Below are 12,649 nucleotides of genomic sequence, written 5' to 3'. Positions count from 1 at the left end.
CATGGCTTCACGTCTCTGAGGGCATGGTCTTCCTCCAGAAGGAAGAATAAGCGTCATAGTAGAAGATGATGATACAAGCGCCAAAGTTAAGCAAACCTGACCTCAAAGATTTATATTCTACTGGGGGGGTGTGTGTAATTGTGTATGGGAGGGGAGAGAGAGAGAGAGAGAGAAACAGTAGACAAAAAGCTAAAGACAAACCCAGTACAAGGGCTTAGCTGGGGACGGGAGGGAAGGGGGTGACTGACCACTGAGGCCCACAGCCTTTCGGAGCCTTGGTCCGGAGTGTGGAGTGGGACTATCGATGGAGAAGGAGAGAAGGAACTTCAAAGAGGTGTTAGGACTTGGGGGGAGGGGGGCATTGACCCGGGATTTAGGGATCCCGGTGTGGCAGGGTGTATGGAGAGGACTGGCCGGAGGAACCGGGGAGGACGCGGACTTGGGGTTTGGGCTCTTGGGGGCTTTTTTTGCAAGGCAGATGGGGTTAAGCGGCTTGCCCAAGGCCACACGGCTAGGTCATTATTCAGTGTCTGAGAATGGATTTGAACCCAGGTCCTCCTGACTCCAAGGCTGGTGCTTTATCCACTGCGCCACCTAGCCGCCCCGGGTTTGGGTTTCTTTAAATCACTCCAGCCCTGGAGGGGGGCTGCGCCCCCAGCCCAGTCCCCCAGCCCCCCAGCCCCCCAGCCCCCCGCGGGGCGGGGACGGGGCGGGGCAAGAACAGACGCGGTTGCCTGGAGACGGGTCTGGCTCTGCGGCCGCCAGAGCCCAGAGCGCCGCAGACGCGGCTGGCACCGGGCTCACTCACGCAGCTGGCACCGGACCTCGCGGCTGGCACCTGGCTCACTCACGCAGCTGGCACCGGACCTCGCGGCTGGCACCTGGCTATGGCGGCTCACGGGCGAGAGAGGGCACCCCACGACCAAGTGCACCAGAACCAGATCATGAGCGAGCTGATCCGCAAGGAGCTTCGGGCTCAGAAGCTCTACACCACCTATCACGTGAACCCCAATCGGAAAGGTGCGCCCCCCGAGGGGGCAAGGGGGCGGGCTCGGAGCGGGGGCAGCCTCAGCCAGCGGGGAGGGGATGCCCGGGCGCGGATAAGGGGAACCCCGTAAGTTTCTTCCTCAGGAAGTTGCGCCTAGGGGAATCACCCGAACCCCACTCGGGACTTAGTGGGAGTCAGCCCACTCCCTATGAGGTATATATGTGGGGGGGCTTGCGGTGGGCAGGTCAGCTGCAGCTACAGAGATCCGCACACCAGGGCAGCTGGAAGAAAGGGTGAAAGAACCCGAGGAGAAGCCTCCTAGAGTGCCAGGCCTAGAGTCAGGCTCAGCCCAGCTACCAATTCTCTTAATAGCCGGTAATTAGAATTATAAAGCACATCATATATATATGATCTATCGGATCCAAATATTCTGTAAGGTCAGTACTATTATTCTCATTTTATACAGGAAACTGAGGCACAGAAAGGTTTCACAACTTGTCTACTGCTGTCTGTGGCAGAATTGGAAACCTGGCCCTCCAGATTTCCAGGTCTGAGACTCTAGCCTAGGGTTCCTAGAGGTCAGCCTTTGCCCTCCACCCAGGAGAGCTGTCTTTCCTTGACTCTCTCAGGCCAAGCAGTTTGACTTTCTCAATCCTTTTTTGGAAACAGATCCTTTATTTGTTTATTTTCTTTGCTAAACTGTCTTCCTAGTGTCTGGAACCCAGTAAGCACTCAATCCTTTTTTTTTTTTTTGATTCCAGGACAGAAACTCCGCCCCCCCCCCCCCAACCTTAGCCCTAGATAAATGCCTCCCACAAGGCAAGGTCATAGAGAGTGTGTCAGAAATAGGGAATCTCGACTATATCACCCGAACCACTCTTTTCTAAAACAGCGATTAAATACAGAATCTCAGAGTTTGGAAAAAAAGGTTAATCTGGCATGATGTCTTTTAGATGAAAAAATATTGACTTCACTACTTCCTTTTCTAGATATTTCTCCACCGTCCCTTTAATAATACATTCTAGAATTTTACCAGAAACTTAGATCTTGCTAGGAATCTTTTGGGCTTTCTTTTTCCATTCTTCTTTTGTGAAATCTATGACTTCCATTTTAGATCATTACAGTGAAAAGTTGCTGTGCCTTGAAAAGACGATCAGGAAATAAAGTTATTAAGTCCCTACAATGTGTCTGGCTGTATACTAAGGGTTAGAAAGATAAAACAAAAATCAGGAGTACTAGGGACGGCTATGAAGGCAAGAAGTCAATGTGAGCTTGTTATGAGGAATGAGAGGGATTTGGATCTTTAGAGACACAGAGGAAGACACTTCAAATGGGAAGAATAAATAGAACGCTTTCTGAGTCTCATTTCTGTCTCGGTCCTAAACTATAATTTGGGGAAGAGGAATGAATTAAAAGGATTTGTTTTGAAGGAGCAGCTCACTTAACAACTTTGTTTTCCATTCCAGGGTTGGTAGTTTCCACCCTTGGGGACCCAGATAAGGAATTGGACTCAGTCTTTAAGGTTCTTTTTAGCTTTAAACCCAATGAGACCACAGATGTGGCTCTATTCCATTGTTTCAAACCTCAGTCTGGAGAAAATAAAAAGAGGAAGTCTGGGCTAGAGTAATGGCCCTCAAGAGTAAGGACTGTTCCTGCAGTTCACATCATTGTCAGATTTTAGAAAAGAGTAGTAGTCCGGTTAACCTCTCTGAAGCTCAGTTTCATCATCTCTAAAAATGGGAATAATCCTACCCCTTCTGATTCCCTCAAAAGGTGGCCATGAATCTCAAATAGGATAATATATAAAGTGGGATCTAAATGTCTGTTATCACCATCTTAGGAGTGAGGCAAAGAGGATGGGCATTGGGGCTGTGGGTCAAGGGTTTTTAGCATTGTCTCTCGGCAGTTCCCGTAAGGACCTTGGCTTTGGATGGGAATTAGCTATGAAGGGAAGAGAAGTTGGTGCTGTGGCCAGTTTCAAAGAATAACAGAATTGTGGGGTTAGAAGGGATTTTAGCGGCCAACTAGTCCAGATCCTTCTCTATTTCATCAATCTCAAGTAGTCATCTAGTCTCTAGTTTCTCTGTAGATGTCTCAATGCAGTTCACACTATTAGCATACTTTGGGCAGGGAGAATGAGGTATAGGAGCTAACCTTAGCTCTAAAATTGTTTCTCTGCACTTCATACTATCACTTCCCTGAGGATGGAACAGAGAGAGGGAGATAGTGCTGAAGAGATGGTCTTTTGCCCTGCTATCTGGCATCATCACTAGGTTTGGGTAGGCTTAGGAAAGAGAAAGGAGTGCTTTGGTGTAATGTTCCTAGGTACTCTGCAGTTCACACCAGGCTTGGGGCAGGAGTGCGGTGTACAGAGGACATTAGTGTTAGGTTAAAGACTCTCTTGCATTGTGTCTCTGCAGTTCACATCATCACTAGGAAGCCCACATCCTGGCATGATAATGTGGAAGAACCTGCAGATGGTAAGTATTTCCTCTCTGCCCACTGATTAGTAGCCCTAGACAGTCATGAGCTCTGTTGGGGCTGGGAGCTAGGAGCCACAAGTTGGCAGGCACACAAATTAGTGCTCAGGGATGGGCAAGAGGACCCAGACTCTGGTGTGACTCAGGTCCAGATGGTAGCCAGATCATCCAGAAGCTTGATTTTTCAGCTTGGAGGAGAGAGAGGAAAGAATTACCCTGAATAATCCATCTTCTCCTGCCATCTCATCCTAGCCTGGGGCCACCCTGAGCCCCCTGAAAGCTGAGAAAGCAGAGCTTGATGGGACTCCAATAGGACCCAATGTTGCAAAATAAATCATGGAAGTCATCTCTTCAGCATCCTTCTCAGGGCTGCAAATGGACACCTGGGCCCAGAATCAAATAAGAGGCAGCACTGTGTGGGCTACTGTCCAGTGCTTTTACTGACCATGGGCTTAACACCAAACATTCCTCCTGGGTCATTTCGTGTGGCTCTGTATCTTGGAAGGATTGGGGCCATTGGAGCCATGGAAAGTGTGAGCAGGAGACATGATGGATGAATGTCATAAAAAAAAGTAGAACCCCAAATACCCCCAAAGCAGCTGTGGGCATTGTGAGGAAGACCAATAATCGCCCTTTAGTTCCATCAATAACCTCACAATATGAAGAAGCTGAGGCCCATTTAGAGGAGGGTCTGGATCGGGGCAGCAGTCCACCTTGTGATTGGTGCTGTGATCAGAGACCACAGACTGGAAGCAGCCCTGGAGGGCATCCCATCTCATCACCACCAGTCATGCCACCTGCCTCCACCAGGTTTCCTGCCCACAGCCCATGGTAGAGGGGACAGAGGACTTTAGGCTTATTTGGGTTGGCCTTGCTTAAATCAAGTTCATACAGAAGACACCGCCCTCATTGAACCTTTCAGGAATCCTACTCTCAAATTCCTGCCCCCACCCCCAGCTTTGCCTTGCTTTTTTCTGACAGATTCCATATTGATTTTTACAGAAAACAGCAGGGTTATGAAGGATGAGGAAGCAGTGGGACCAGTTCTCTCTGGGGAAAGCTGGTTCACCTTGACCCCATCAATTTCTGGAGTACCCAGATGGGAAAGGTGTAGCAATACAGTGCATTTTTAAAAGATCCACAAGCCCAACACTGTAACAAAACGTTGTCCAGTTTTGAATGCTGGCCCAGTCACTTTGTTTTCATCTTAGCAACAGATGATGAGATCAGATCTGTTTAGGGAAACCAATTAGATGGCTTAGTGGAAGATGGATGATGGCCAGGGATGGTCTCCAAAGCTGTCTCTTCTCTATAGCCAGATTCCTCAAAATTATTCACTACGCTGCCCAGGGACCCCAGAAGAAATACTCAGAGCCTCAGACGGAGAGCCAGGAGATCGGCTGGGACTCCAGGCCCCTGGTAAGCTCTCCCTTTACCCCCTGGAGGGGTGATGTTCTGGGGAAGGCCCCCAGTCTCCCTGAGCCCTCTCCATTTTACAGGCCTTCACTGATCCAACCCATTACCACAGGACTAGACAAAAGGAAATGGCCTTCCTTTGATTAGACACGAGGAATGCCATCTCCTTGACCTGCAGGAGACAGGAGCCCTATTGGCTAGGTGTCTGGGTGATATGGTGAATGTGGGCTTATTAGGAATCCCAATGAGTAGATTTGGGGAGGTGAACTTTAAACAATTTGCACATTGGTCCTAGGAGCCTAGGGACTAAAGTAAACATATCAATGGGGGGCAACAACCCCTCAGAAGCATGCCAGATATCCCAGGGTCCCCCCATGGCAGGCTTCAAAGTTGGAAGGGACCTCAAAGATCTCACCCAAGCCCCACCCCCATGAAAAAACTGAGAAGGGAAATTCAGGGCCTGGCTGCATGGTGGTCCCTCAGCATCCTGTATCTCGAGATCAGATGTCCTTTGTCTCATCTCTCCCCGGTCTCTTTTACCCCCTAACTGCCCATCCTTAACCTACAGAGGAAGTGAGATAACAAATCATCTAAGGTCCCACAGAGTGAGTCAAAATCTGTACCCAGGCCCAGGGCTCTGGCCCCTGCAACGTTGCTGAGTGGTGGAATTCAGAACACAGCCCAGCACCAAAGGGGCCCATGGACCACGGAAATGGGGCAAGACTGCTCTACAGAGAGGGAGCACAGCGGGAGAGGGAGTAGAGATGAGAGGGGCAGAGAGCAAGCCAAGCCTGGGCTGGCTGGGGGCTGCAACCATTACTCCCAACCTTCACGTTCCAAGTCATTTATTTATACAGCCTTTGGAAAGGGACTGGCATTGACCCCACAGGGGCTATGAACAGATGGGGTGGGCAGGGACCCAGGGGCAGGGCAGCAGTAGGACCACTGCCCCACCCCCTCACAGCCCTGTTGTCTTCTCTCCAGTTCCCCGAAGATCGAGCTGACACCAGGATCAATTTTTTCCGCCGCTATCAGGATATCACAAAGTACATGGCAGAGCTCTGGCGCATGAAGGCCAGGCAGAGCTCAGACTAGGGGGCCAAAGGCTTGGCTCCCTGGTCCTGGGGCTGAACCCCAATTCTCTGAAGTTGCCCAAACGCATTCTAGGCCCCACCCCAGTGCCACAGGGCAGCTCATCCCCAGTCCCCAGTCCCCTCCAGTCAGAAAACACAGGCAGCCGAGGGATGTCCGCAGCAGGAGCCTGCATCCTCTCTGTTCCTGATCTTCTGTATAAAAAATGATGTTTAACGCGTTCGGCTCTTCATTTTGTCTCGCGCCCGTTTTCCAGGTCTCTTCTAAAAAAATAAAGACAAAACGACCCTCCAGTCTCAGCTGTCCCACAGCTCTTCCCTCCCTCCTCTCAGACCCAGGCCTCTGGGCATACTCACATTGGCCAGCTTCTTGCCCATCTTGTGGGGGCCCTTGCCGTGGGCGATCCGGGCTCGGAAGCCAGACACATCATCATAGCTCTCCCGGGTGTTGCGCTTGGATCCTTTCTTCCTCCCACCGAAGCCAAACTTTTGGTTTTTGTATCGCCGCTTGGCACTGGGACTGAAATCGAGCAGGTCTCCCTTCAAGGTCTCTCCCTCCCAAGGCTTCAAAGTCCTTCCCAGACCCACCCTTCCAAGATGAGGCTATTCCAGGCCAACCCTGTGAGCCCCTCACCCAAGGACATCCAGAAACAACCTGGGACCTCTAGGACCAAACAGAAAATTCTCTGGCTTCTTAAGCCCCTCCTCCCATCTATACCTTTACCCTGGCTGTGCCACCTGCCACAAACACTATCCCACCTCTGATCCTCCTAGGCCTTCTCACTCCAGTAGTCCTTCACTGATCACAGTGTCCTTCCTAGTAAGTAATCTGGGTTCTCTACACAATAAGTGCCAAATAAGTGCACACTGAAGATTAGATCAGGGAACTGGCTTCTGCCCCAGGTCTGAGTTGACTTCCTAGCTGTGGGACCTCAGTGGCTTCAACTGCAAAATGGGGAGACTGAGTGTGTCCCCTACATGTATCTGGGGCTGATACATCCTCCAAGTCTCTTAAACAGCCAAAAGAAAACCAGCCTCACCCCTTCTTCATCTGCTGGGCTTTAGTGCCCTCCTTCTCGCCTCGGGAGTGCGACTTTCCATCTCCCTCAAGGAAGTCCAGTTTGTCAGAGAAGCCTGAGGGCACAGAACAACCAGGTCAGCTGGGCTGCCCACCAGGAGAAGCAATATCCCCCTTGACCCCCCCCCCCCAGGCCTGCCCCACCTTTCTGGTATTTCTTGATGGCTGTCATCATCTTAGATTTCTCCTGCTGCCTCTTCTGAAGAACCTCTGTCTGTACCTATAAGAGACCCAGTTCAGGCCAGTTCAGAAACTCCATCTACACACCTATACCTGGCTCCCAGAAACAGGCGGCCAAATGTGAGCCTGGATCCAAAGCAGGAACAAGGAATCCAAAGGTGCAGGGTCAAGGCTCCCCATCCCCATAGAAACCCAAGGTCTGGGCCTCAAGATCAGACCCTCTTTCTTTTTACCTGATTGAGAGAGGAAATATTCAGCAACACCAATGCTGCATGCCACCCCCCCCAGTTGTAGAGACAGAGAAAATGCCTCCCTCCTCTCTTAACCACATCAAGAAAGAGCAGTGGGGAGAAGGGGGCTCCAGGGCCCAAGCCTGGCTCCCATGAACAGACTGGATGGGACAGGTGAGCAGGCACTGGGGCCTTGACTTCCCAGGGTCCGATCTCAGAAGCAAAGCACAAAAGTCAGGCCCTGACCAGCCCCAGCCACCCCTCACCTTCTTGCCATATTTCCTGAGCGCTCGAAGTTGCTTGGCTTTTTCAGACTTCTCCATGGCAGCCTGCTTCGTTTGCAGCTTCTGTCGAATCTAGAGGGAGATCACAGAGGAAGCCCTGAGGCCAACAGAGCCCTTGACTGTGGTGTTGGTCTCCCCCAGGGCCAGAATGAGGTCCAGGAGGGCAGACTTCTACTCATTAAGATCAAGAATTTGTCAAGTGCCTGCTTTTTGCCAAGCCCCATGCTAGGCCCTGGGAATACAGAAAAAGGAAAAAATTGCAGCCACTGCCCACAAGGAGCAACCAGCCTAAGAGGAGAGAGAACATGCCAACAATTATGGACCAATGAGACAGGCACAGCAGAACATGGCAGCCTGAGGTAAGGAAAGGGATCTGGGAGTCACCCCAGAAAGGCTCAGTGCAGTCATGTTCAATTTGCAGATGGCGAGAGATAGCACCAAGGAATGGACTCCTTCCAATTTCTTTGGAAATAAGCCACCTATCAAGAAGTGACAAGACTGCTGGACACTGAGCCTCTGCTGACTCTAACAGAGTCACATGGAGGGCTTTGGGATGCCCTTCTTCCTGGTTCCTTGGCCCTGGCCAGCAATGTCCACACACTTCATGGTAGAGCATAGCCAGTGCTGATCTCTCACTTTCAAATTTAAAATGTTCTTTAGAAGTATTCTCTTTTTTTGTTCTTCACAACAACCGGGGGAGGGGGGAACAGAGAACATGCTGTGATTCCCATGTTAGAGGAGGAAGACAGACAACAATTTGAGCAGATGTCACTCTGTGGACTGTCCTCCTGGCTCTTAAGGTCAGCCTTGACGTCCTCTGCAGCACTGCACTGTCTGTGGCATAGGAGATAACAGGCACCCCAAACTATTCTAGAGGGTCATGGAAATAAAGATGGAAGGGAGCTCAGGCCATCTAACAAAGGCGGGACAAGAGACCTCACTATCCTGCCACCACTGGGCTTGGGAGGGGACTTGGCTTGGCATACTCCCTGGGCAGAATGGGCACAGGCTGGTGGAGGTGGGAGAGGGCTGCTTGGTACTAAATGTGAAGACAGAAGACACAGGTCCAGGAGAACACAATGGAGAGCGTTTGGGTGAAGCTCAAGGGAGGCAAAAATAGGGGGGGAAAAAAGTAGTCTGAAATGTCATGGGGGGGGGGGGGACTTCAAGAATGGGTGCAACCAAGTTGACCACATTTCCTTTTGACAACCACTAGATGGATAAGAGGAACACGTACACATGTGCGCGCACACACAAGCATAGAATAAGCCACAGGCCAAATGACATCAGTCACATACATTCACACCTCCCTGCTGGTGAACCCCACAAAGATCTGCAACAGTAGAGTTACTAAGTCTAAGATGGGGAGGGTGGATCTAGAGGGCAGCCCACCCGCCGTTCCCCCAGCCCTGGGGATCCAGTGGGAGCAGACAGCCAAAGTGATCCTGGGCAGCACTCGCAGGACTAGTGTGAAGAAAAACTTGCCGACAATTAGAGGCTGCATTTCACAGGTGATGGGAGTCATGCTAGGGATCCCAGGCCTTATTCTGTGCCTTCAACAGAGCGAGCTGAACACAAAGCTTTCCTAGCCTAGGTAAAACCTGAGCTCAGAACAACTCCCACTGTCTCCTCACATTTGGGGGCCAGATTTTAGGTTGACAGGAAGCCCTAAGACATCATGTGAGGCCCAGCTAAACTTAAAAAAGCCTTGGGGGGGGGGGGGGGGGGGGGGGAGACAGGAGAGCTATCTCCAGGTAAGTTAAAGGATGTTAGCCCTGGCTCCAGGGTGCAGAACAGGGAGGGATGGGGAGGAAGAAAACTGCAAAAGTAGGAAGCATCTCCCCCCGCCCCAGGCAAGGCCACAGGGCTAGGTCATTATTGTCTGAGGCTGGATTTGAACCCCGGTCCTCCTGACTCCAGGGCCGGTGCCTATCCTCTGCACCACCTAGCTGCCCTTGGAAGAGTCCTCTCCATCAGGGGGGTTAACAGTAAGAGGAGGGACTCCTTGCTCAAACGGAGGGTGAGCGCCCTGTGGGGGGCATGATGCCCCGGGGAGGCTCGCGGGCAGCCGGCTGCCCCCCACCTTCTGCATCTGCTGGTCCGACTTGGCCATCTCGGCGAAGTAGTCCTGCGGCCTCTTGGTGGGGACCCGGTGCTGGTGGAGCCGGGGCAGCGCGGCCAGGACGGCGGCCTGCGCCTGGCGGTAGCTGCGGGCAGACAGACAGACAGAGGGCAGACGTGCGGGCACAGCTGCGGCGCGGCCCCGCCCCGCCCCGGCCCCTCCCCCAACTCACAAGGCCATCTCCCTCCGGAAGTCGTCCTCGGGGTCCGGGGCTCCGGGCTCCGCGGCCGGCAGCTCGGGCGCCGGCCCCACGGTCACGTCCAGCCGCTCCAGCCACGCCAGGTCCCTGCGGAACTCGGCCAGACACTGCCCCAGGCCGGCCTGGGGGCGGGGCCGGTGAGCGCCCGCCCCGCCCCCAGGGCATGGCGCATGCGCCGAGGCGCCAGCCCGCACGTGGAGCCCGCCCGCACGTGGAGCCCCCCCCCCCGCCCCGCGGCACGGCGCATGCGCCGAGGCGCCAGCCCGCATGTGGAGCGCCCCACCCCCGCCCCGCCCGCTGCAGCCCCCCGCGCTCACCACGTCATTCTGCGGGCGTCTCGGCGCCTCCAGCTCCACATTGAGCCCCGGTTTCAGAACGCCCCGCGCGAAGGCTTCCTGCAGCTGCAGAGACACAGGCGGGGTTAGGGCCGGCGGGGCCCGGGGTGGGGGAGCGGGGCCCGACTGGGGGGGTCGCCACTGACCTCGGCGTCCGAGAGCGCCTCCGCCTCCGCCTCCGAGTCCGAGCCGGACGCCAGCATCGCCATCGCCGTCTCCCCCGACCCGAGCGCGCTCCTGGCAGGCCCCGCCAGATCTTCCCGCCGTCACTTCCGGCAAAATGCTTCCGTTTCCGGCTGGCAGCCCCGCCTCTTCCTGTTTACCGTTGTCGTGGAAACGGCGAGGTTTCCTAAGGGCGGCCAAGCCTCCCGAAAAGAAGAGAGAGAGGCAAAGACAGACAGCCCCAGGGGGGGCACGGGTCAGGGCTCACGGCGACCCTCCCCCCCGCAGCCCCCAGCGGCGCCATGACCAACGTGGTGGCCCAGGCCCAGCACATCTTCGGGCTCCGCGCCCGCGTGGCCAACAACCTCTTCTTCTTCGACGAGCAGATCATCATCTTCCCGTGCGGGAACCACTGCGTCAAGTACAACGTGGACCAGAAGTGGCAGAAGTTCATCCCAGGTACCGTGCCCTCCCCTGGCAGGCCTCCCCACGGAGCTGCGCAGCCTAGGCCCGGCCGCCCCCTGCGCCGCGCCCGACAACCTGCTGCAGCCCCCTGGGTTAGCACCCTGCGAGGGCAGAGCCACAGAGAAGGGAGCCCCACCACAAAGGGAGCCCCACCACAAAGGGAGCCCCACCACAAAGGGACCCCCACCACAAAGGGAGCCCCACCACAAAGGGAGCCCCACCACAAAGAAGGGACCCCCACCACAAAGGGAGCCCCACCACAAAGAAGGGAGCCCCACCACAAAGAAGGGACCCCCACCACAAAGAAGGGAGCCCCACCACAAGGAAGGCACCCCCACCACAAAGGGAGCCCCACCACAAAGAAGGGAGCCCCACCACAAAGAAGGGACCCCCACCACAAAGGGAGCCCCACCACAAAGAAGGGAGCCCCACCACAAAGAAGGGAGCCCCACCACAAAGAAGGGACCCCCACCACAAAGAAGGGAGCCCCACCACGAAGGGAGCCCCACCGCAAAGAAGGGACCCCCACCACAAAGGGAGCCCCACCACAAAGAAGGGACCCCCACCACAAAGAAGGGAGCCCCACCACAAAGAAGGGACCCCCACCACAAAGAAGGGAGCCCCACCACAAAGAAGGGAGCCCCACCACAAAGAAGGGACCCCCACCACAAAGAAGGGAGCCCCACCACAAAGAAGGGAGCCCCACCACAAAGGACCCCCACCACAAAGGGAGCCCCACCGCAAAGAAGGGACCCCCACCGCAAAGAAGGGACCCCCACCACAAAGAAGGGAGCCCCACCACAAAGAAGGGACCCCCACCATAAAGAAGGGACCCCCCACTATAAAGAAGGGACCCCCCCCTCTCCATTTACCCTCCTCTCTGGAGTGTCCAGTCCACCTTCTGTTCTGTAAGGACAGAACCATAAAGAAGGGGACCCCCCCCCTTCATTCACCCTCCTCTCTGGAGTGCCCTCAGTCCACCTCCTGAAACCCCAGCTCTGCCAGTGAGGTCTCCAAGGGTGGACTCCTCTCCAAGGGCTTCTCACTTATAAAAGCCATGACCTTGGGTCGTCTAAATTCTTAGGGCCTTTTGGGGTATCCAGGACTCCCCTTCCTTATATCATGGGGTTTTTAAACACAAGAAGATTGTATCAGTAACAGAAATTGGATCAGCAGACAGAATGTGCCAAACCCTAGGGAAATAAAGGCAGAAGTTCATTATCTAAAGGGGGAGGTAACGCGCAGCTAAGTGCACAGAAGTGATATGTCAATTGGGTCGAGGGTGATTTCTTGGGGTACCAGCACCTGCAGGGTCAAGGGGAAAGCTTGTTTGCAAATGTGGGATTTGTTGTCTTGAAGGAAGCCAGGGAGGTTAGGAGGTAGAGATGACAAGAGAGCATCCCAGGCCTGAAGAACACCAGTACAGAGACACAGAGAAGGCATGTGTGAGGTAGAGCAGGGAGGCCACCATGGCTGGACCTTCAGAGCGTGTGGAGAAGAGTAAAATTCAATTCAGTTCATTAAACATTTATTAAGCATCTTTGCTGTTGAGTCATTTTTCAGCCGCATCTGACTCCTGACCCCATTTGGAACTTCCTTGGCAAAAAACCGGAGCAGTT

General features: G+C 54.1%; 3 protein-coding genes across 3 annotated transcripts in view; 2 read left to right on the top strand and 1 right to left on the bottom strand.

Annotated features, from left to right (window-relative positions):
- The first annotated feature begins 732 nt into the window (after nucleotides 1-732).
- CFAP144 (cilia and flagella associated protein 144) lies at nucleotides 733-6,192 on the top strand. The gene is made up of 4 exons (XM_074221657.1): nucleotides 733-1,020; nucleotides 3,409-3,468; nucleotides 4,784-4,887; nucleotides 5,869-6,192. The coding sequence occupies exons 1-4, from the start codon at nucleotides 888-890 to the stop codon at nucleotides 5,977-5,979; spliced, it is 408 nt and encodes a 135-aa protein (XP_074077758.1). The 5' UTR covers nucleotides 733-887; the 3' UTR covers nucleotides 5,980-6,192.
- On the bottom strand, nucleotides 5,910-10,661 carry EBNA1BP2 (EBNA1 binding protein 2). Its single transcript, XM_074221656.1, has 9 exons — nucleotides 10,550-10,661; nucleotides 10,386-10,469; nucleotides 10,042-10,190; nucleotides 9,831-9,954; nucleotides 7,730-7,819; nucleotides 7,198-7,273; nucleotides 7,016-7,109; nucleotides 6,333-6,495; nucleotides 5,910-6,239 (listed from the first exon to the last, which is right to left on the bottom strand). The coding sequence occupies exons 1-9, from the start codon at nucleotides 10,610-10,612 to the stop codon at nucleotides 6,189-6,191; spliced, it is 894 nt and encodes a 297-aa protein (XP_074077757.1). The 5' UTR covers nucleotides 10,613-10,661; the 3' UTR covers nucleotides 5,910-6,188.
- Nucleotides 10,380-12,649, top strand: part of CFAP57 (cilia and flagella associated protein 57) — a 62,223-nt gene continuing 59,953 nt past the window's right edge. Inside the window, exon 1 of the mRNA XM_074221658.1 lies at nucleotides 10,380-11,024. Coding sequence (XP_074077759.1) covers nucleotides 10,868-11,024 — 157 coding nt within the window. The 5' untranslated portion in view covers nucleotides 10,380-10,867. The remainder of the gene's footprint in view (nucleotides 11,025-12,649) is intronic.

Source organism: Macrotis lagotis, chromosome 2, assembly GCF_037893015.1.
Source record: "Macrotis lagotis isolate mMagLag1 chromosome 2, bilby.v1.9.chrom.fasta, whole genome shotgun sequence".
NCBI lineage: Eukaryota > Metazoa > Chordata > Mammalia > Peramelemorphia > Peramelidae > Macrotis > Macrotis lagotis.
The sequence above is the reverse complement of the archived record's forward strand: the minus strand, read 5'-3'. Positions and strand labels throughout refer to the sequence as shown.

What these genes read in the sequence shown, in the direction of transcription:
- EBNA1BP2 (XM_074221656.1), bottom strand. Translation starts at nt 10,612, where the DNA reads ATGGCGATGCTGGCGTCCGGCTCGGACTCGGAGGCGGAGGCGGAGGCG. An exon ending in CATCAAGAAATACCAGAAAG is followed by an intron (nt 7,110 to 7,197) that starts GTGGGGCAGGCC and finishes CTGTGCCCTCAG; the next exon opens with GCTTCTCTGACAAACTGGAC. An exon ending in TGGGCAAGAAGCTGGCCAAT is followed by an intron (nt 6,240 to 6,332) that starts GTGAGTATGCCC and finishes TTATTTTTTTAG; the next exon opens with AAGAGACCTGGAAAACGGGC.
- CFAP144 (XM_074221657.1), top strand. Translation starts at nt 888, where the DNA reads ATGGCGGCTCACGGGCGAGAGAGGGCACCCCACGACCAAGTGCACCAG. An exon ending in TGTGGAAGAACCTGCAGATG is followed by an intron (nt 3,469 to 4,783) that starts GTAAGTATTTCC and finishes TCTTCTCTATAG; the next exon opens with CCAGATTCCTCAAAATTATT. An exon ending in GCTGGGACTCCAGGCCCCTG is followed by an intron (nt 4,888 to 5,868) that starts GTAAGCTCTCCC and finishes TCTTCTCTCCAG; the next exon opens with TTCCCCGAAGATCGAGCTGA.